The sequence below is a fragment of the Rhodamnia argentea genome, chromosome 7 (genome assembly GCF_020921035.1).
Source record: "Rhodamnia argentea isolate NSW1041297 chromosome 7, ASM2092103v1, whole genome shotgun sequence".
NCBI lineage: Eukaryota > Viridiplantae > Streptophyta > Magnoliopsida > Myrtales > Myrtaceae > Rhodamnia > Rhodamnia argentea.
The window spans coordinates 27,230,578-27,252,267 of NC_063156.1; the positions used below are offsets into that span (position 1 = coordinate 27,230,578).

The following is a 21,690-nucleotide window of genomic DNA, read 5'->3' on the forward strand; positions in this document are numbered from 1 at the left end:
ACCACCCACTCACCCCACTCCCCCGGGCGAAGGCGTCATAAAGAAACTCAGACGAAACCCGAGAGAAACAAAAGAGAGGCGATCACGTCCCGAGCTTGACCGTCAATCTCGAGACTCCACGTGGTAGCCTGGACGGAGCGGATCCCAGATGACGTGGGCAGCGAGCGGGCCCACACAGCGGGGCCGAGAGAGAGAGAGACAGAGAGAGCTAAAACCTCCCCAAAGCGCGTATATCTCTCAAATTTCTCCTCTCTAGAGAGAGAAAGTATATACAATGCTTTTTCCCCTTCGTCGGCTTTGGATATTAGAGCGAGAAAACGAAGGCGCGGAGAGAAGGCCGTCCAAAAACGGGGCACAAGGAGAGAGAGAAAGAAGAGAGAGAGAGAGAGAGAGAGCTGGACTTCTCTGCATTTGCCTCATTCATGGTGTTCGTTCTTTCTTCTGTCTTTCCAATAGGAGTCGCGTTTCGTTTGGCTCTCTGGTCCTGATTCCTAGGGCTCAGGAACATTTCTCGAGAAAACAGGAAAAGAAAATCTTGCTGGGATTTTCTTTCTTCCTTTTCCTTTTTTTTTTTTGAAAATTTTCTTGCCTTCCTTGGCCCCCCACGACCGGACGATCGGGCGCGGCAAGAATCACAGATCAGTGTCGGGCGAGAATAAGGAAGCAGATCTCGCCGCGCTGATTCTGATTCCACTTCGATCGAACCTTGGCATTGGCACGGCGTCCGAGTTTCAGCTGCATACGCATTGATTTTGACTTTTCTTCCTTTACTTTTTTGTTTCTAAATTTGGGATTGTTCCGGTCGTCGCCTGAGCTTTTGGGAGATCGGGGGGATTGAGTGGTGGGGAGATCCGGTCATTTTGTTTGGCGGATGAGAAAGGGAGGAAGAGAGCTAAGTGATTGAGGAGGGGTCGTTCAGTCAACAATGAAATGGGTAACATTGCTTAAGGACATCAAGGAGAAGGTCGGGTTAACGCAATCTCCAACTTCGACCGCCTCGTCTTCCTCCCCGGCGTCCGCCGGCCGCAATGATCTCCATGTCGTCCCTCCCGTCCACTATGACTATGCTTCCTCTCCTGCAAGGTAAACTATTCCGTTAACATGCTTAATTCGGCCTTATTCTCGTATGTCTGGGGCGATTTCGATCGCCTTTGTTACCTGTTTGCTTTAAGATGTAATGTGGTCAAACAAGTCTTCTCGTTGATCTCTTCTGCCTCTTCATTACTAGTGGTTCTTTTCACTTTAGCTTGCCGGGGTATTAGAGGATCCTAAGTTTTTTTTTTTTTTTTTGTGGTCAGGCTCATTTTGGGTAGGGAGAGTCTATTTAGCTCGTCAGAGGGGAATAGTATTTGATAAGTGAAGTGATAAAGGGCCTGTTCCGTGTTCTTTATATCACATAATCTCTTCATAGTCTATTTTAGGTTTTGCTTGTTTTGCTCGTTTTTGTCTTTTCCACTTTGCTGATTATATCCCTTTTCCTTTGGGGGAATTAGAAAATTCTGAAGTAGATAGTGACATTATAGTGAAGATTAGACATCTTGCTTTAGAAGTATTAATAGGAGTCCGGTGACAGGTTATTGTAGGTTGTCTCGTGACATTGGAAAATGCAGTAGTGTCTCCCAAATATATTGATAGTGAGTTCCCTTTGACGATGGACTGAGGCTGGCATGAATATTGGACCACCACAAGAGTGGTTTCCTTTACTGGTTTTTGGTTCTTGTCCGGCCATATGTGTAAAAGAATGCTTTGATTATCGATGAGATAACTATGAACTGAGATACTTGCTTTATTAGAGTTGCCTAAAGGCATGCTCCAGCAGCGAAACTTTAAGTGCTTTTGAAGCAGGAAAATAGAGCAGACTATCATGGGGGGCGTGGTGAATTTTAACATCAAGGAAAACACGATACACGAGTGTGTGATTTGACAGGCCAACTCTCCCCCACACCGCAAAAGAACCATAGAAAATTATTCCTACCACTTGATTGATGATGAACACCTCATGTTGCGATCAATAATGTGCTCCAAAACCATGACTTCCTCTCTGTAACCTGCTAACGTTTTCAGTTTGCATCTCTATTAGTTGTCTGACTGATTATTTTTGAGACTTCCTTGATTGTCCCTAAATTTCCCTGAGCTAAATTCCATATTGCCTTGGTGTGGCACCTGATAGTCCCATATGGCTGTTTGGATTTGCTTATCTTGATTCTTTATTTACTGTCAAGGGCAATAGTGTACCTTTCAATCAGGGTTCAACTGCACGTCTTGTCACATCGATATGTTTATTATCCCTTTTCCTGTTGTTTTAGGAGAAAAAAGGTGTCGGGTCGAGGTTTCCATTGATTGTGTGGAACGATTATGGCTCTTATGTTCATTAAAGTTTTTTAGCACGGTGATCGCGTTGTAATTTATGAGATTCATATATGACGTTCCTTTCTGCTGTTGGTTCTTCCTTTTGAAAACAGGGACAAACACGAGCTGGAATTGGACTTTAAAAGATTTTGGGAAGAGTTCCGCTCATCCAGCTCAGAAAAGGTCCAATGATTGATTTAAATTCTTCTGCCATTTCTTTTCTATTTTTATAGAAAATTCGTCATTCCAAACCTTGATATTGCTTCACTGAGCTAATTTTCTTTCAATTGTTGTCACAGGAGAAAGAAGCAGCTTTGAATTGGACTGTAGATGCTTTTTGTAGATTAGTGAAGCAGCATGCTAACATAGCACAGTTAGTTACCATGTATGAACCAACACTGCTCTACATTTCTATTTTTTTCCCCAAAATATACTTTTTTTTTTACCCCCGACAGTATACTTTGGCTAGTTGATTTGTTTTGTTTCCTCGTCATGTTGATCAATGATCATAATTGGTTTGATAAATGGTCGCATTTATTGTCAATCAAACTCTGGTAGTCCTTTTTGAGGTCACAGTTAGGATATCAGGAATTCTGAGTTGAATTGTAGTCTGTGAAACTTATTCCTGACATTTTGGGTTAGTCAACTGTTGTTAATCGAGCATTGCTGGCATTTCAAGCTCCTTCACAATCTCATGGAGACTTTATTTGAGGACATTATATCTATTTTTCTTTTTGCTTGTGGGGACGTGATGGTTATTTAGGCAACATGATCAGTAATATATTAATGTCTGTTTCGAAACGAATTCTCCTTTTTTTATTTATTTTTCTTTTATAATAGTTTCTATGGTGATTGCCGGCTGTTGTTGCCATTTTATCCTAATTGCGAGTATTACAATTGCCTTACTCCTTTTCTCTATGTAACAGTCTTGTTTACATTTATGACAGGTTAGTTGAAACACACATTTTCTCATTTGTTGTCGGAAGAGCATTTGTTACAGATATTGAAAAGTTGAAAATTAGCAGCAAAACGAGATCCTTGAATGTGGTAGACATATTAAGGTTCTTTTCAGAAGTTACACAGGTTGGCCTGATGGATCCTAATCTCGAATATATAGTTCCTTTATTTGATTTTTCCCATGTCAAGTTGCAGTGTTGTAATGCCATTTTCATGTAATATATTGCAGGACAGCATCTCTCCTGGGGCAAACTTGTTAACTGCAGTTGAAGTACTTGTTTCTGGGGTATGTAATTTTTGCTACTACTTTGCACTTTTGCATATTCTTACTCACATGACTGATGCATTCCAATTTTTTTTTTATCATTGCTAGTTATACCTTGTTTGAACTTGTATGGTGCTTTTTTTCCCCCTCTTTTGAAGCTTCTCTGCGCAACTAAGATGTAGCAGCAGCGTTGGGGTTGAGTTTAAATGTCTGCTTTAGACTATAGGCTGTCTGTTTAACTGTGTTGCAATGTTAAGTGTGAAGCTTGACTTGTTCCTTTCTTAGCATTTGAGATAGCGTGTAGGTAAGATTAACCCCTTCTCCTTCCTCTTTTCATTTTCCGTGAAATTATCTGCAGCCAATCGACAAGCAATCACTTCTTGATTCTGGGATCCTTTGTTGTCTCATTCACGTTCTCAATGCCCTTTTGGGTCCTGATAGAGCTGATGAACGGTCAAAGGTGACTGTCACCGAAGCTGAAAACGATCATGATAAGGACTTAAGGCAAGTCCGGCGGCTTGAGGTAAATTTACCGTCAGTTCTTGATCTATTCTAATGATGCATATACTAGCTGTGCAGTTGTTACAATGACGTCTGTCCATCATGTCCCTCCCTAGTGTGGATTAGAATGACCTGTAGTCACGGATATTTTGATTTCGCAGCTTTTGTGTGAATTAGTTCTACAGCAACAGTAATCTCATGGAACTTCTTGTTCGTTGGGGCCTTAGTTATTAGACCTTGATAACAATCGTTGATGCTGTTTCTCTAACTTCACATTTAGTTCATGCTAAACAAACTTTAACTGACTTTGATTTGATATCTAAGAAGAATATGTATGTGCTGTTAAGTAATGCATGCCTTTAGTCTGTTCAGAATGAGAGGAATGCTCAGATGCTGCATTCTCTATATATCCTATTAAATAAACTAGGTTAAAAAAAGTGATTGAATACTTTGCTCACCTTCTTTTTTCTTGTTCTGATCATCATATTTTGTTAAGGCCAGTGGAGAAAACCGCATCATTCTCTAATAGCAGTTTTTAGAACAAACGTGTTCGCACTTGGCTTGTGTTGGTTTCACCGCTAGGTTTTAATGCTTCACTATCTCAATTAGAGATTTACTTTTTGCTGCTTCATGTTCATCTTATTTCCTCCATTCGATGTATTTTCTTCATATTGTTCATTACGATTGCGCATGAGGGGGGGTGTTAAAGTATCTCCTCCGCCCTGGTCAGATGACTAAATACACACATGAATCAGAATAAAAAAAGAGTATGGACTTCTTGGATGCATAGAAGAAAAGGTGGTGTTGAGCTCTGAGCAGATATCCTTTCTTCATTTTATGAATACAAAAAGGCTGGAGATTGATGCTAAATTATCGTTAACTCAAGCTAATTTTCATGGATAACACTTTATAGGTGAGGATGACTCTGTTCTCGTTTTGGTTGGGGGATGCAACAAGTAGATGATAAATTGCGGTTGATATAAACAAGTTAAGCAAATACAAGATGACACCAAACACATGTTTCTGTCAAAATTAAATCATGAATACACATGTATAGATTGATTGTGATTATCAGGAATTTATTGGAAGCAAGAAAGCTATGTACTATATGCCAGAATTTTGTTTAGGCTTCAGTTGGCCACATGGTGATATAAGTATCCATATTTACCAAGGCTGCTACTTGATTTGGATTATCGAATAAGTACTTGCACTATGCTAGTGTCAGTTATCTCATTATCCTATTAACTCTTTACTCTTTTTCCTACGCAAGGGCAATCTGCTTGTGTTTATATTTATAGTTGCATAAATTTTTCCTGTACGAAGTTTTCAAACTTCTCACTTAATGTAATTTGGACTTTATGCGTCGTGATATCCTCTAGCAGTTTTTGGCTGTTTTATTATGTTGTGGTGGGCCAGTGAACCTAAGATGAATCTTCTTTAGCGCAAGCAGTTCACTGAAGTTGCAGTCTAATCAGAAAGTATCTGATTTTCTCAAGAAAGTGATAACATTTGAGTAGTTGCATTATACGATCAGCTTTGTTTGCTTTGGAAAGGTGGTATTTTGAAGTTCTGCCGCATGCTACATATACTTTATGTGTCTCAGAGATATATTTTTGTCCTGCACTGCTCAGATGGATGTGGTTGCAGGTAGAGGGAAGCGTTGTGCATATTATGAAAGCATTGGCAAGCCATCCTTCAGCAGCCCAGAGTTTGATTGAGGATGATTCATTACAGTTACTTTTTCATATGGTGGCCAATGGTTCTCTGAAAGTCTTTTCTCAGTTTAAGGAAGGCCTTCTTCCCCTTCACAGCCTACAGCTTCATAGACATGCTATGCAGGTAACTGAGTAACTATTTTTGGTATATCTGCAACACTGCCGCTTTAAGGACCCTAAAGCTCATACATATGTACATGTGTGTGTCTGTGTGATGTGGTAGATTTTCCCTCTTGATATTGATGCTCTTATAAATGGTTTTGCCTTGTGCTAGATACTGGGTCTGCTTCTGGTCAATGATAATGGATCCACAGCCAAGTATATTCGCAAGCATCATTTGGTATGCGCATACCCTCCTCATTTATTTTTGCTGAGAAATGGTGGCATTCTCCTTACCTTTTATTGATCAACGGTCATGGTCATGAATTTCAGTCCCTGTTTCTTAAACAGACGTTTGGAAATAATCCCCGTTCATTTTGGTTTCTGGCTTGATTGTGGTGTCTAAAAGGATGTTTTCTTTTAATGTTTTGAAAAAGAATTAAGAATGTGCCTGTTAAATGATATTATGTAATCTGTACTGGTGAGTGCGAAGCACAAGTTTTATTTCTAAGTGGTTCTCCTAGTAATGGGGAATGATAGCATTTATCGTGTTGTTGAAACCATAAAATGATTTGGAAAACTTGCTCCATATTCTTCTATAAGTGGATTTGATTGTTGACAGATAGGGCGTTTCCCTTTTCTTAGTGTGATCATTTGACACCATTTGAATTTTTAATCTGCCTATAGTCCATGTATACTTTAGAACTTTACGTAGATACTTCTGAACTCATTCATCAGTTTGGTGTTGTCCTTACGAAAAATTTGAGACTGGAAACTCAACCTTCTTATAATTTGGGAAGTTCAAATCTCAGCAAAGAAAGCCCAAAACTTAAAATTCGGTTTCAATTTTGTTGATTCTATAATTTCTCTCTTTACATTCCTTTACATATTAGTATAATCCAACAAAGCATAAGAATATAAGATCTGGATTCTCTCAGTTAATTGACTCAACTCACCCATCAGACTTGATTTAGAAATATGTCACGATCTCTAAGATTTTTTTTTTCTTGAGAAAACAAACAAAATTATGATCTCAAGAGTTAACGTAGTCAATTTTCCTCCCTAAATGGAGGTGATAAAATAACTACAACAACACGAAGCCCTATTTCACTAAGTGGGTGGACAATATGAGTCCTATAATGCGATTATGCTCAATTCTGTATAAGATGCTTGTGAGCGTCAAGTACTCCATATCTTTCTTTATCATCTCCTTTGACATCCTTCTACGTCTTCCCATTATATTTTGAACCCATGTCTGTATCACCTAATTGCATCACCTCGCTGGAGCCTTCAGAGGTCTTCATCAACATGATTAAATCATCTAAAGATGCTTCTCATATCTTCTCCTCGATTAGACCAAGACCTACTTTATTGAGGGGTACATATCAAAAACCTCTGTTTAGAGGTCCTGTCCTTAACTGATTGCTCCGCCCACAAAATATTCAGTTCCATCCCTGATTGTTTTACCCGACCTTTCTTGAGTTGTCTGTTTGATTATATCTCAGCTGGCTTTACATCCAGTAACATGATTTCTTGCATGCAGATAAAAGTTCTCTTGATGGCTGTGAAGGATTTCAATCCTGACTGTGGTGATTCTGCTTACACGATGGGCATTGTGGACTTGTTACTTGAATGCGTAGAACTGTCATACAGACCTGGTACCTTAATCTAAATTAATCTTTTGATTCAAGAGCTAGTCATTCTCAGAACAACTTCATTTGCTGCATTATTTTATAGTTTCAGTTCTGCCTCTTTGTTCACTGCTTTCTGACTAATTTTCGATGCACTTTCTGACTTATAGAGGCTGGTGGAATCAGGCTAAGAGAGGATATCCACAATGCTCATGGTTATCCCTTCCTTGCTCAGTTTGCATTGGTTATGTCTAGCATGCAGAAAGCTCGGAGTGTTGAGCCAACCTATCTAAAGTCATATTCTGACAACGATTATTCGTTGGATGGTTCTCATGCACTTTTAGATAGACATGACCTTCCCAATAAAGAGGATTCTGTGCAGGGAAATCTGTCCCCAGCGCTCTCAAGATTACTCGATGTTCTTGTTAATCTAGCTCAAACTGGACCTACCGAAGCAATGATATCTGGAGGGAAAGGCAAATCTTCTCATTCGAAAAGTATGGCACACAACAGGAGCCGCACATCCTCTTTTGACAGAATTGCTGACGTGGTGAGAGACAGTAAAGTTAAGGACCTTGAAGCAATCCAGGTGCTGCAGGAAATTTTTCTCAAAGCAGACAATAGGGAATTACAGGAGGAAGTACTAAACAGAATGTTTAAGATATTCTCAAGCCATTTAGAAAACTACAAGTTATGTCAACAATTACGCACGGTTCCACTCTTCATCCAAAACATGGCTGGTTTTCCTCCATCTTTTCAGGAGATTATTCTGAAAATTCTTGAATATGCAGTAACAGTTGCAAATTGTGTTCCTGAGCAAGAATTGCTTTCGCTAAGCTGCCTATTGCAGCAGCCGATAACACCACAATTAAAGCAGACGGTTCTTTCCTTCTTTGTGAAACTTTTGTCCTTTGATCAACAATACAAGAAAGTTTTGCGAGAAGTAGGGGTGTTGGCGGTTCTGCTAGATGACCTTAAGCAGCACAAGTATCTTTTGGGTCCAGACCAACAAAGTGGGAACACCAATAACCTGGAGACAAAATCCAGCTCTAGCAGCTTCCAGAAGCATTTGGACAGTAAAGATGTCATTATATCTTCACCAAAGTTGTTGGAATCTCGTTCTGGGAAGTTTCCTATTTTTGACATTGAGGGCACAATTGCGATTGCATGGGACTGTTTGGTATCTCTGCTAAAGAAAGCTGAAACTAACCAAGCAGCATTCCGTACTGCGGATGGTGTGCCCTCCATTCTTCCTTTTCTGGCATCTGATATTCATCGTCCGGGGGCCCTCAGGGTGCTGTCATGTTTGGTCATTGAAGACATCTCTCAGGTTTGCTGTCATTCATAATTGTCATCATCATTTCTTTTTTCTTTGCCTATTTAAATGGTCTTTGAGATAAAATGATAACCCCTGCATCTTGGTGAAACGTTTTGTATGCTCTCGTATTCAAAAGTTAAAAGTTCTCAGAAGAACTGCATTTCTCTTTTGATATGCAAGTAACTGTTACCTTCAAAAGATGGGAATGAATGCTTTATTTATGTTGAAAATTTCTTCTTACCCAAACGAAAGAACTCCCTTTTGCTACCATGGTCTCGATAAAATGTGGTAAATTGTCAATTTAGCGAGTCCTTTCGATGAACTTGTGTTTGATTTAGTTAATAGTTTCTTCTCACTCAAAGAAAGCACAAGACTAGCCAGAAATAAAACCCATGGGATGATAAGGGTAATATGTCAATTATTTCCGCATTATCTGTTATACTCGTTCGATCCTTTTTAATTTTTGCTTATAGCTTTATCGATGATAATGCCCTTCCAATATCTTCATATTAGTTTGCATGTACAATCAAACCGCATTGTTATATTCCTATTTGTTTTTGTTGGCCATCACAAGGTAATGATTGGCTTTTGATCTCTTGCAGGCTCATTCTGAAGAGCTGAGCGCGGTTGTTGATGTCCTCAAGAGTGGAATGGTTACCAGTGTTTCAGGAAGTCAATATAGACTGACAGATGATGCAAAATGTGACACTATGGGGACTGTGTGGCGCATCCTTGGAGCAAATGAATCAGCTCAGAAGGTTTTTGGCGAAGCAACTGGATTTTCACTTCTTCTAACAGTTCTTCATGATTTCAGAAGCGAAGAAGGGAACACAAATCCTTATTTAGAAACTTATATCAAGGTCTTTACGTATTTATTGCGGGTTGTGACTGCAGGAGTGTGTGATAATGCAGTCAATAGAATCAAACTGCATACAGTTATATCGTCCCAAACTTTCTTTGATCTTCTATCAGAATCAAGCTTGCTGTGTGTCGAGTGTGAGAAGCAAGTAATACAATTGTTGGTGGAACTTGCACTAGAAATTGTGCTGCCACCTTTTTTCACTTCTGAAAATGCAAGATCACCTGAGTTGACTAAAAGTGAATCTGCTAATTTTCTCTTTGTAACCCCATCTGGTACGTTGGACATCAACGAGAAACGAGTGTACAATGCTGGTGCAGTTAGAGTTCTCATTCGTTCACTGTTGCTCTTTACACCAAAGGTGCAGCTAGAAGTGCTCAACCTTATTGAAAAGCTTGCTCGTGCTGGCTCCTTTAATCAAGAAAATCTAACGTCTGTAGGTGCGAGGAGTACCCTGTATTTTTTGCTATTCATAACATATTCAGTCTTTTCGTGCTATTTACCTCTCTTTTGTCTTGTTAGGATGTGTGGAACTGTTGTTGGAGACTATTCATCCATTTATGTCAGGCTCATCTCCTTTACTTTCATATGCTTTGAAGATTGTGGAAGTTCTTGGGGCGTACAGGTGGGCATCATTCAGTTTTTAGGTTTCTGAAATGCATTCTTGATGTATATTATGTCTGAGTTAATCAAAGTGTTTGGATTTGTGTAACCAGGTTGTCTGCCTCAGAAGTCCGAGTGCTTGTTAGGTACATTTTCCAGACGAGACTGATGAGTTCTGGTCATATTCTTGTTGATATGATGGAAAAGTTAATTCTTCTGGAAGATATGGCTTCAGAGAATGTTTCACTGGCACCGTTTGTGGAGTTGGACATGAAGAAAGTTGGGCATGCATCTATCCAGGTGTCACTAGGAGAAAGATCATGGCCTCCTGCTGCTGGCTATTCATTTGTTTGTTGGTTTCAGTATAAGAACTTCTTAAAATCTCAAGCAAAGGACACAGAGCTTTCAAGAGCTGGTCCTTTTAGGAAGCGAGGCTCAAATATGCAGCGGAATGAAAGGCAAATCTTCCGGATATTTTCTGTTGGTGCTGCCAACAATGAGAACACCTTTTATGCTGAGCTTTACATTGAGGAGGATGGTGTCCTAACCCTTTCCACAAGCAACTCTAGCTCTTTAACCTTTTCTGGTTTAGAACTGGAAGAAGGAAGATGGCATCATCTTGCAGTTGTACATAGCAAACCAAATGCTCTTGCTGGTTTGTTTCAAGCCAGCTTTGCATGTGTTTATCTTAATGGGAAACTTAGGCATACAGGGAAACTGGGATATTCCCCTTCTCCGGCTGGGAAGTCGTTGCAGGTTACAATTGGGACTCCTGTTAGTCACGCAAGAGTTTGTGACTTGACATGGAAGCTCCGTTCCTGTTACCTTTTTGAGGAGGTCCTCACACCTGGTTGTGTCTGTTTTATGTATATCCTTGGTAGAGGTTACAGAGGGCTATACCAAGACACAGAACTCTTGCGATTTGTTCCTAACCAGGCCTGCGGTGGTGGTACTATGGCTATTCTAGACTCATTAGATGCTGAGTTGCCTTTGGCTTCAAGTACTCAGAGGCTTGATGGTGCTACCAAGCAGGGAGAGTCCAAGGCAGATCGTAGCGGGATTGTTTGGGACTTAGACAGGTTAGGGAATCTCTCATTCCAGCTATCTGGGAAGAAGCTAATATTCGCGTTTGATGGAACATGTACAGAAACTATTCGAACAAGTGGGTCTCAGTCGATGCTCAATCTCGTCGACCCTATGTCAGCTGCTGCTTCTCCCATAGGCGGTATGTGTTGTTTCGCAATTTGTACGTGAAATAGTAGGTTTGGATTATTTCACTTTATATAATTCCATTTCTTCATCTGATTGGGGATTTCCTAGTACTGCTGTTTTGTAGGTATACCGCGATTCGGGCGGCTGCATGGAGATATCTATATTTGCAGGCAGTGTGTCATTGGCGATGCGATACGTCCTGTTGGTGGTATAACTGTTATTCTGGCCCTTATAGAAGCTGCTGAAACCCGGGACATGCTGCATATGGCCCTTACTTTATTAGCTTGTGCACTTCATCAAAACCCTCAGAACGTAAAAGACATGCAGAAGTGCAGGGGATATCATTTATTAGCTCTCTTTCTGCATCACAGAATGTCCTTGTTTGACATGCAATCCCTTGACATCTTTTTCGAAATAGCTGCATGTGAAGCTTCATTTTCTGAACCAAAGAAGGTGGAACCTGCTCGAAGTAGTTTGTCACCTGCCGCGATCATACAGGAAGCAAGTTTTGAGGATCTAAATCTATCGAAGTTCCGTGATGAAGTTTCTTCCATTGGGTCTCATGGAGATATGGACGATTTCTCTGCACAAAAAGATTCAATTAGCCATATCTCAGAGTTAGAAAGTGCTGATATGCCCGAAAATTCAAATTGCATTGTCTTGTCCAATGCAGATATGGTTGAACATGTGCTGTTGGACTGGACATTGTGGGTTACTGCCCCTGTTTCCATTCAGATTTCATTACTGGGTTTTCTTGAGCATCTAGTATCAATGCATTGGTATCGGAATCATAACCTCACTATTTTGCGCCGAATCAACCTAGTCCAGCATTTGCTGGTGACTCTGCAACGAGGTGATGTTGAGGTTCCAGTTTTGGAAAAGTTGGTTGTATTGCTTGGAGTCATTCTGGAAGATGGTTTTCTGTCATCTGAACTGGAGCACGTGGTTAGATTTGTCATTATGACATTTGATCCTCCTGAATTGACACCACGGCAGCAAATTGTGCGCGAGTCAATGGGTAAGCATGTCATTGTTAGGAATATGCTGCTTGAGATGCTTATTGATTTACAGGTGACTATAAAGTCAGAAGAGTTGTTGGAACAATGGCATAAGACTGTATCCTCTAAATTGATAACATACTTCCTAGATGAAGCTGTTCATCCAACAAGTATGAGGTGGATTATGACTCTTCTTGGTGTGTGTCTTGCTTCTTCTCCCACATTTGCACTTAAGTTCCGTACAAGTGGAGGCTATCAAGGTTTGGCGCGGGTGCTTCAAAGTTTCTATGATTCACCAGACATATATTATATTTTGTTCTGTCTCATGTTTGGAAAGCCTGTTTATCCAAGATTACCAGAAGTCCGTATGCTGGACTTTCATGCTCTTATACCTAGTGATGGGAGTTTTGTGGAGTTGAAATTTGTGGAACTCTTGGAATCTGTTATTGCTATGGCCAAGTCAACATTTGATAGGTTGAGTATGCAATCAATGCTTGCCCATCAAACTGGCAATCTCTCGGAGTTTGCTGCTGGCATTGTGGCAGAACTTTTCGAGGGAAATGCTGATATGGCTGGAGAGCTTCAAGGTGAAGCTCTCATGCACAAGACATATGCTGCACGTTTAATGGGTGGGGAGGCATCAGCTCCTGCTGCTGCGACTTCGGTTCTGAGATTCATGGTTGACCTTGCAAAAATGTGTCCTCCTTTTTCTGCTGTTTGTAGACGTACAGAATTTCTCGAGAGCTGTGTCGACCTGTACTTTTCTTGTGTTAGGTTAGTCTCGAGATCCGTTCTTTCTTATTTATTGATTCCTGAGCATGATATGCCTGGAGGACTTGTTTGTGTTACCTCACCTACTACTAGATTCGTAGTTGCAAATCTAGAAACCAAACAACTGTGGTTTTGCTTATCTTGATACAGTTTCTGCGCTGATCTAAATATTCCTTTTGTTTTCTGCTGGCAGAGCTGCATATGCAGTAAAGATGGCGAAAAAGCTCTCATTCAAGACCGAAGAGAAGCACTTGAATGATGGTGACGATACCAGTAGCTCCCACAATACATTTTCTAGCTTGCCCCATGAGCAGGAGCAATCAGCTAAAACCTCCATAAGTATAGGAAGCTTCCCTCAAGCCCAAATAAGCTCAAGTTCTGAGGAAACACATATTCCTTGCAATTATATGGCTGATAATAGTGCTGAAATCAAGATCTCCACGTCCCATCAGGATTCAAGCGGATCAGTCCTCGAAGATGACCAGGCTGTTCTCAGCCTTGATGGTGAGATTGTTGACCAGGGTTCACCAACCTCTAGTACAAATGCACCAACCTTCCATGATGTTAAGACTGTGGAGTATAATGCTCATTCCGCAGATATCCAGGATTCTGCGCCTCCAACTGCAATTAATTCTCCCAGTTTATCTGAGAAATCTACTTTCAAAATTTTGAGTCCCTCTTCATCTCCAGTTATTGCATTGACATCATGGTTAGGAAGTACAAGCCACAACGAGTCCAAGAGTCCTCTTGTTGCTACTCCATCTATGGAATCCTCTCTCTCTGCTAGTGATTTTGATCTGTCTTCTGAATTTAAGTCCAGTTCTCACAGTTCAACCGCTACCAATACCTTCTTTGCAGTTACTTCAAAGATTCTTTTTGAAATTGATGACGCTGGTTATGGTGGCGGTCCCTGTTCTGCTGGAGCAACTGCTGTTCTAGATTTTATGGCAGAAGTTCTCTCTGATTTTATGACTGAGCAGATAAAAGCAGCCCAGGTTGTTGAAACAATTTTGGAAAATGTACCTCTTTATGTTGATGCTGAATGTATGCTAGCATTTCAAGGTCTGTGCCTCTGCAGGCTGATGATTTTCCTTGAAAGACGTCTTGTACGTGACGATGAGGAAGATGACAAGAAGCTTGATAAGATCCGCTGGTCATCTAACTTAGACTCGTTATGCTGGATAATTGTAGATCGTGTATATATGGGTGCTTTTCCACAGCCTGCTGCTATATGGAAGACTCTGGAATTCTTGTTATCGATGTTACAGTTGGCAAATAAAGATGGACGAATTGAAGAAGCAACTCCTACCGGAAAGGGTCTCCTATCAATTGGCAGGGGTAGCAGACAACTTGAGGCTTACATTCATTCAATCCTCAAGAATACAAATCGGATGATAATGTACTGTTTCCTACCATCGTTCTTGGTCATGATAGGGGAAGATGATCTCCTTTCACGCTTAGGTCTACTTGTCGAGTCTAAGAAGGGATCATCTACAAGTTTGGCCCAGGAAGAGTCTGGAATTAATATTTGCACCATCTTGCAGTTGTTGGTTGCACACAGGCAAATCATCTTCTGCCCTAACAATATTGATACAGATCTAAATTGCTGTCTCTGTGTCAATCTGATCTCTCTTCTTCAAGATCAAAGACGAAATGTGCAAAATATGGCAGTCGATGTCATTAAATATCTATTGGTGCACCGCAGGGCTGCACTAGAAGACATGCTGGTCTCTAGACAAAACCAAGGACCGCACCTGGATTTACTGCATGGTGGTTTTGACAAATTATTGACAGGAAGCTTACCAGCATTTTTTGGGTGGCTTCAGAGTTCAGAGCAGCTTGTCAACAAAGTTTTAGAACAGTGTGCTGCCATTATGTGGGTGCAGTATATTGCTGGATCAGCGAAATTTCCTGGTGTGAGAATTAAAGGCGTGGATGGTCGCCGTAAGAAGGAGATGGGTAGAAGATATCGGGAAACATCAAAGCTGGACTTGAGACACTGGGACCAGATAAATGAACGCAGATATGCATTGGAACTGGTTCGTGATTCGATGTCTACAGAGCTTAGAGTTGTTCGTCAAGATAAGTATGGATGGGTTCTTCATGCTGAGAGTGAGTGGGAGGCCCACCTCCAACAACTTGTTCATGAACGAGGCATATTCCCTATGCATAAATTATTTGATGAAGGAGAGCCAGAGTGGCAGCTTTGTCCAATTGAAGGACCATATCGGATGCGCAAAAAGCTGGACCGGTCCAAATTGAAAATTGATTGCATCCAGAATGTTCTTAATAACCAGTGTGAGCTGGCCAAATCAAAGATTGACAATGGTCCCAGTGCTTCTGATACTGATTCAGAACCATTTTTTAACCAGTTGACTGAGGGTGGAAAAAAGAACGATGTTGATGAGGAGCTGTATCATGAATATTCCATTAAAGAGGCAGATGATGGGAAGGATGCGGCCTCCCTGAGGAATGGATGGAATGATGACAGAGCTAGCAGCTTCAATGAAGGTAGTCTTCATTCTGCCCTCGAGTTTGGTGCGAAATCTAGTGCACTGTCTGCAACAATTACTGAGAGCAATCAAGGAAGATCTGAACTAGGATCTCCAAGGCAATCTTTATCTACAAAAATTGATGACACCAAAACTATGGAGGATAGGTCAGAGAAGGAATTGCATGATAATGGAGAATACTTAATCAGACCATTTTTGGAGCCGTTTGAAAAAATCCGATTCAGATATAATTGTGAACGAGTTGTTGGTCTTGACAAACATGATGGAATATTTCTGATAGGTGAACTGTGCTTATATGTGATTGAGAACTTCTACATTGATGACTCCGGGTATATCTGTGAAAAAGAATGCGAAGATGAACTCTCTGTCATTGATCAGGCTTTGGGGGTAAAGAAGGATGTCACTGGCGGGATGGACTTCCAATCAAAGTCCACTTCTTCTTGGGGCACTACTGTCAAGGCTTTGGTTGGTGGAAGAGCATGGGCTTATAATGGTGGTGCGTGGGGGAAGGAGAAGGTCTGTACAAGTGGTAACCTGCCTCATCCCTGGCGAATGTGGAAGCTTAATAGTGTTCACGAAATTTTGAAGCGTGATTACCAGCTGCGTCCTGTTGCTATTGAGGTATTCAGCATGGATGGATGTAACGATCTCCTTGTGTTTCACAAAAAGGAAAGGGAAGAGGTGTTCAAAAATTTGGTAGCCATGAATCTGCCAAGAAACAGCATGTATGATTCTTCTTTCCCATTGGTGCCACGTCAAAAACATTGGTTCTTGGTCATTATTTCTTGGCATTAGGCATGACTTTGATCTTTGGAATCGATATCTAAGAGATGCATATCTTTTTGCCAGCACGAGAGAGCACATGCATTGGTTCACACATTTCCAGTTTTAAACTGGTGTTGTCTTGGAGCTTGTCCCGTTACAATTACATGCTTCTTTGTCAATATTATCTATTTATCTCCTCTGGCAGTCTAGCACACGATACTGTATCGGAAGGGACAGGAAAGTTTTAAATGCTTTATGGTCCTTTATGTTTATAATAGTGGCTTCTGGACTTATCGTTCATAAGAAAAGAAAATTAGTCAGTTCTTGATTTAGTTCTGTCATTTATTTAGAAGACATGCTGTGTATTGTCCAAGAGAGACTTGAAAGAACTGGATTTAGTTCTGTGATTTATTTAGAAGACATGCTGTGTATTGTCCAAGAGAGACTTGAGAGATGTTTCATGTCATATATCTGAATTTCATGCAGCATGCTGTCTGTTCTGAACATCTGAAGTTTTCCACCTGTTACTTCTATAATATGAGCTTTTGATCTCGATACTTATCACCCTCCCATTTGCCTCAGGTTGGACACAACCATTTCAGGATCAGCAAAGCAAGATAATAACGAGGGCAGCCGTCTTTTTAAGTTGATGGCTAAGTCTTTTTCAAAAAGGTGGCAAAACGGAGAGATTAGCAATTTCCAGTACCTGATGCATCTGAACACCCTCGCAGGTCGTGGATACAGTGACCTCACACAATATCCAGTGTTCCCCTGGGTCCTTGCAGATTATGAGAGTGAAAGTCTAGACTTTTCAGACCCCAAGACATTTCGTAAGCTTGACAAACCAATGGGATGTCAGACACTGGAAGGGGAAGACGAATTTAGGAAAAGGTAAATGTATAAATGCGGTGTAATATTAGATTATTCACAACACTCTAAGGCTGCTCTTAGATGCTGATTGACTCACTGATCATTCTGTTGTATGTTCAGGGGAGTCTTAGGATTTTGTGTTTCCTTTAGATCTTAGTTCTTGTTTTCTTATTTAATTTTGGCTCATATTCGAATATAATGTTGAAGCGTCTTCAAACAGGCATTATTTTCTGTTACTTTTAATGTGCCCCTGTTCTTGTTGACTAGAGATGAACCCTTCCTAGCCAAAAAGAAAGGAAAAAGAATAGCTAATAGGAATCAATTCAGAAGCTTGAAAATGACTGTAAAACATTTTCATTAGCTACTTAGAAATGCTGGTATATTCATCGAACCACCTTTCTCTGGAGATTTGTCACTTTTATGTAATATTCTAGTTTTTTTTTCTTTGTCATATTCTAGTTGAGCTAGTGCAATCCTGCTTATCTGTTTGTGTGCACTGTCTACTGCAGATATGACAGTTGGGATGATCCCGAGGTCCCAAAGTTTCATTACGGCTCTCATTATTCAAGTGCCGGAATTGTCCTTTTCTACCTTCTTCGTTTGCCACCTTTCAGTGCTGAAAATCAAAAGCTACAAGGTGGCCAATTCGATCATGCAGATCGTCTCTTCAATGGTATCAAAGACACTTGGCTGAGTGCTGCTGGGAAGGGTAACACATCAGATGTGAAGGAACTTATTCCTGAATTCTTTTACATGCCCGAGTTCCTGGAAAATCGCTTCAATCTCGACTTGGGAGTCAAACAATCTGGAGAGCAGGTCTGTCTTGGTATCTATATTGGAGTATTACCTTATTTCTGTTTTTCCTTTTAGATGAGTAAGTGGATTTCTAAAGAAAACCAGATTTCTACTGCGTGCATACTCCCTAGTTTTGCTTTCCAGTGATTATGAGGATAAGGTGGTGATCTTTCAGGTAGGTGATGTTGTGTTGCCTCCTTGGGCTAAGGGAAGTGCGAGGGAATTCATCAGGAAGCACAGAGAAGCGTTGGAATCTGATTATGTTTCAGAAAACCTGCACCACTGGATAGACCTCATCTTTGGGTATAAGCAAAGGGGCAAGGTAGGTCTCAGAAACTTCCATTTCGCAGTGACATCTGTGTACTTAATCTTTCTTATTAAGAAAACTCATCATGACATCTTGGAGGATTCTGAATTGATCTTTAATCTTTAGGAAGTTAAATTAGAATGCTATTCTTCTTTCCTAGCAAACCTTGCTTTGTTAGGGGTTCAGACCCTTACCTCCTTAACTTGCCCCACGAATTGAGGCGTGTGTTGGTGCGGCTTCGTCCCACCTTTGGGTGCCAAATTCGAATCCTCCTGCACGTACTCAGTTCGGGCTTGCTTGGTGCCAGGGGTGGGGCCCCTCTCGGCGGCCCTTGAGGGGTTTACTTGCCACAACCGATGCAAGCAAGGATGGCGCAGGTTCCCATCAGTCCTAAAAAAAAGCTTGCTTTGTTACTGATGGAGCAAAAATTTAGGCTGGATTGGCTGCTGATCTACCGATTTTCTTAGAGAGGAAAAATTTTAAGTACTGCTTTTATTGCTGACAATTGCAACTGGGGAAGATCAAACTATAATTGCACGGTGATGGTGTTGATACACCCTGACCTTGGTTGATGCTGTAAATTGATGTGCCTACTTGCTAGCAAAGTCCATCACCTCTTCTTCATAGATTCCCATCTCTTTTCACTATCTTCCGTTTGAGTGATCATATACAAATGAAGCTCGACTTGATAGTCTGTCAAAATGAACTATACACAAATTCGTTTTTTTGTTGCTCATGCTTACCGCTATTCTGTTGACAGGCTGCCGAAGAAGCTGTTAATGTATTCTACCATTATACATATGAGGGTAGCGTTGATATTGACTCAGTTACAGACCCTGCAATGAAAGCCTCCATCTTAGCTCAAATTAATCACTTTGGCCAGACACCGAAGCAGCTCTTCCTGAAACCTCATGTGAAAAGAAAAGTTGACCGAAAACTTCCTCCGCATCCGCTAAAGCATTCTGCTCATCTTGTTGCCCGTGAAGTTCGCAAAACATCACATGCGATAACTCAAATTGTTACACTCAATGAGAAAATTTTGGTAGCTGGAGCCAACACGTTGCTTAAACCCAAAACTTATACCAAATATGTTGCATGGGGTTTCCCGGACCGTAGCTTGAGATTTATGAGTTATGACCAGGACAGACTCCTCTCTACTCATGAGAATCTTCATGGTGGCAACCAAATTCAGTGTGTGAGCTCCAGTCATGATGGTCAAACCCTAGTCACTGGGGCAGATGATGGCTTAATTTCAGTTTGGAGAATAAGCAAGGATGGACCCCGCATCACACGTCAATTGCAGTTGGAGAAGGCACTTTCTGCTCACACAAGCAAGGTGACTTGCCTTCATGTCAGCCAACCATACATGTTGATCGTGAGTGGATCAGATGACTGCAGCGTCATTATATGGGACCTCAGCACATTTGTCTTTGTCAGGCAATTACCCGAGTTTCCGACTGCAGTGTCGGCAATTTATGTCAATGACCTCACTGGGGAGATTGTAACAGCAGCAGGAGTGTTGCTTGCTGTTTGGAGTATCAATGGGGATTGTCTAGCTGTGGTGAACGCATCACAACTGCCATCTGACTTTATTCTGTGTGTAACCAGTTGCACATTTTCTGATTGGCTGGACACAAACTGGTACGTGACTGGTCATCAAAGTGGTGCTGTGAAAGTTTGGCAAATGATTCATTGCTCTAACCTAGAGGCTGAGGAGAGCAAGTCGAAAGGTTATAGGGCCGGAGGGTTCAATCTGGGTGATAGGTCGTCGGAGTACAGATTAGTGCTGCGCAAAGTTCTCAAGTTTCATAAGCATCCTGTAACTGCCCTCCACCTCACCAGTGATCTGAAGCAGTTGTTAAGTGGGGATTCCGATGGGCATTTGTCGTCATGGACGATACCTGATGAAATAGTGAGATCTTCGTTTAATAGGGGGTAGTGTGCGGAAATTCGATGATTCCGGATCGTTTTTCCTGAAGTGGCAGATCGATTCTTTGACGGTACTTCTTGGGTGAGTGCGCACCCATGATGGAGGAGTCTTATGTCCACATGATCTGCACAATGTCGAACAAGGGACTGACTTGCCATTTGATTGAAGAGAGCAAAACCGAGCCTTAAGAAAGCCTCTCGGCATGGATCGGTGAAAGAGCGGACGAACTTGAGATGCGGTAAGGTTCTGGAATCGATAGTACGCGGTGAAATTTTTGAGTGAGGCATGGGATGTTTCTGATTTTTCTGGTGAACATCCGGGGAGTGATTTATTCGATGTACATAGATGAGTTCAGTGACAACGAGCATTATGTTGTACAGCAAAGATAGTGTGCCTGTAACAGTTTTTGACAATTCATATTGGAAAGAATTGGTGAGAGTTCTTAAATTAGTTCACAGTGTTCTTTTCACATCTCCATATGGGGTCTCGAGCCCCATTTTTTTTGTTGTTGTTGTTGTGACCGGCTGATTCTATTTCTCTTTTCTCACTTGACTTTATAGTGTCATTTTTTCTGTTTTGTTTTCTTTTCCTTCTAAATCCCCTTCACCATATGTATGGAAGACTGATGAGCCATGAACATGCATAAATTATCTCTTACGTGCCTGCTTATTTTACCTAATATTATTTTTATTGTTCTATCCAACGAAGTAATCAAGAATAAAAAATGATCCCGCTTATTGGAGAAGATATTTCATGTGGCGGGTGTATCGAGTGGTAATGATGATGCGGCATAACCGGCTAATGAAAAGTGAGATGCATAAGCAAATAGGAGGATGAGATTTATTTCTTGCGGCCAGTGATTTTTTCGATTAGCGGAAAAGATGGCCCTTATATCTTTGCCATCCATATTTCGAGGTATATGGATGAAGAAGTCTCTTGAAAAGTGCGTATTTTCTTCGATTGGTAACCCATCGATTAGAAGATGGAGGAAAACGCACATAGGGACTCTCTTGGATGCACCGGTTCGATTGCATGCGTCGTCATGCATCGATCTCCCCTGAATCTGGATCATTTAAGAATTCTTTCAAAATTATAAAAAACACTGCTTCAAGACATAATTATAACTTTAATAAATAAAAAATCCTTTTTCTTTTTTCTTTGAAAATTATTTTCAAAAGAACCGACAAACGAGTAAGGGCCTTGATTCTCTTATTCTGTTCCTCGAAATAAAA

General features: G+C 40.9%; 1 protein-coding gene across 1 annotated transcript; it reads left to right on the forward strand.

The window, feature by feature from the left end:
* The first annotated feature begins 260 nt into the window (after positions 1-260).
* On the forward strand, positions 261-20,908 carry LOC115752052 (protein SPIRRIG). Its single transcript, XM_030690087.2, has 19 exons — positions 261-1,083; positions 2,463-2,532; positions 2,649-2,734; positions 3,297-3,432; positions 3,536-3,592; positions 3,930-4,094; positions 5,720-5,911; positions 6,062-6,127; positions 7,430-7,544; positions 7,688-8,847; positions 9,438-10,134; positions 10,217-10,319; positions 10,411-11,522; positions 11,634-13,281; positions 13,472-16,516; positions 17,139-17,447; positions 17,936-18,242; positions 18,397-18,543; positions 19,289-20,908. Exons 1-19 carry the CDS (start codon positions 926-928, stop codon positions 20,465-20,467), a joined length of 10,752 nt encoding a protein of 3,583 aa, XP_030545947.1. The 5' UTR covers positions 261-925; the 3' UTR covers positions 20,468-20,908.
* Positions 20,909-21,690: the final 782 nt, after the last annotated feature.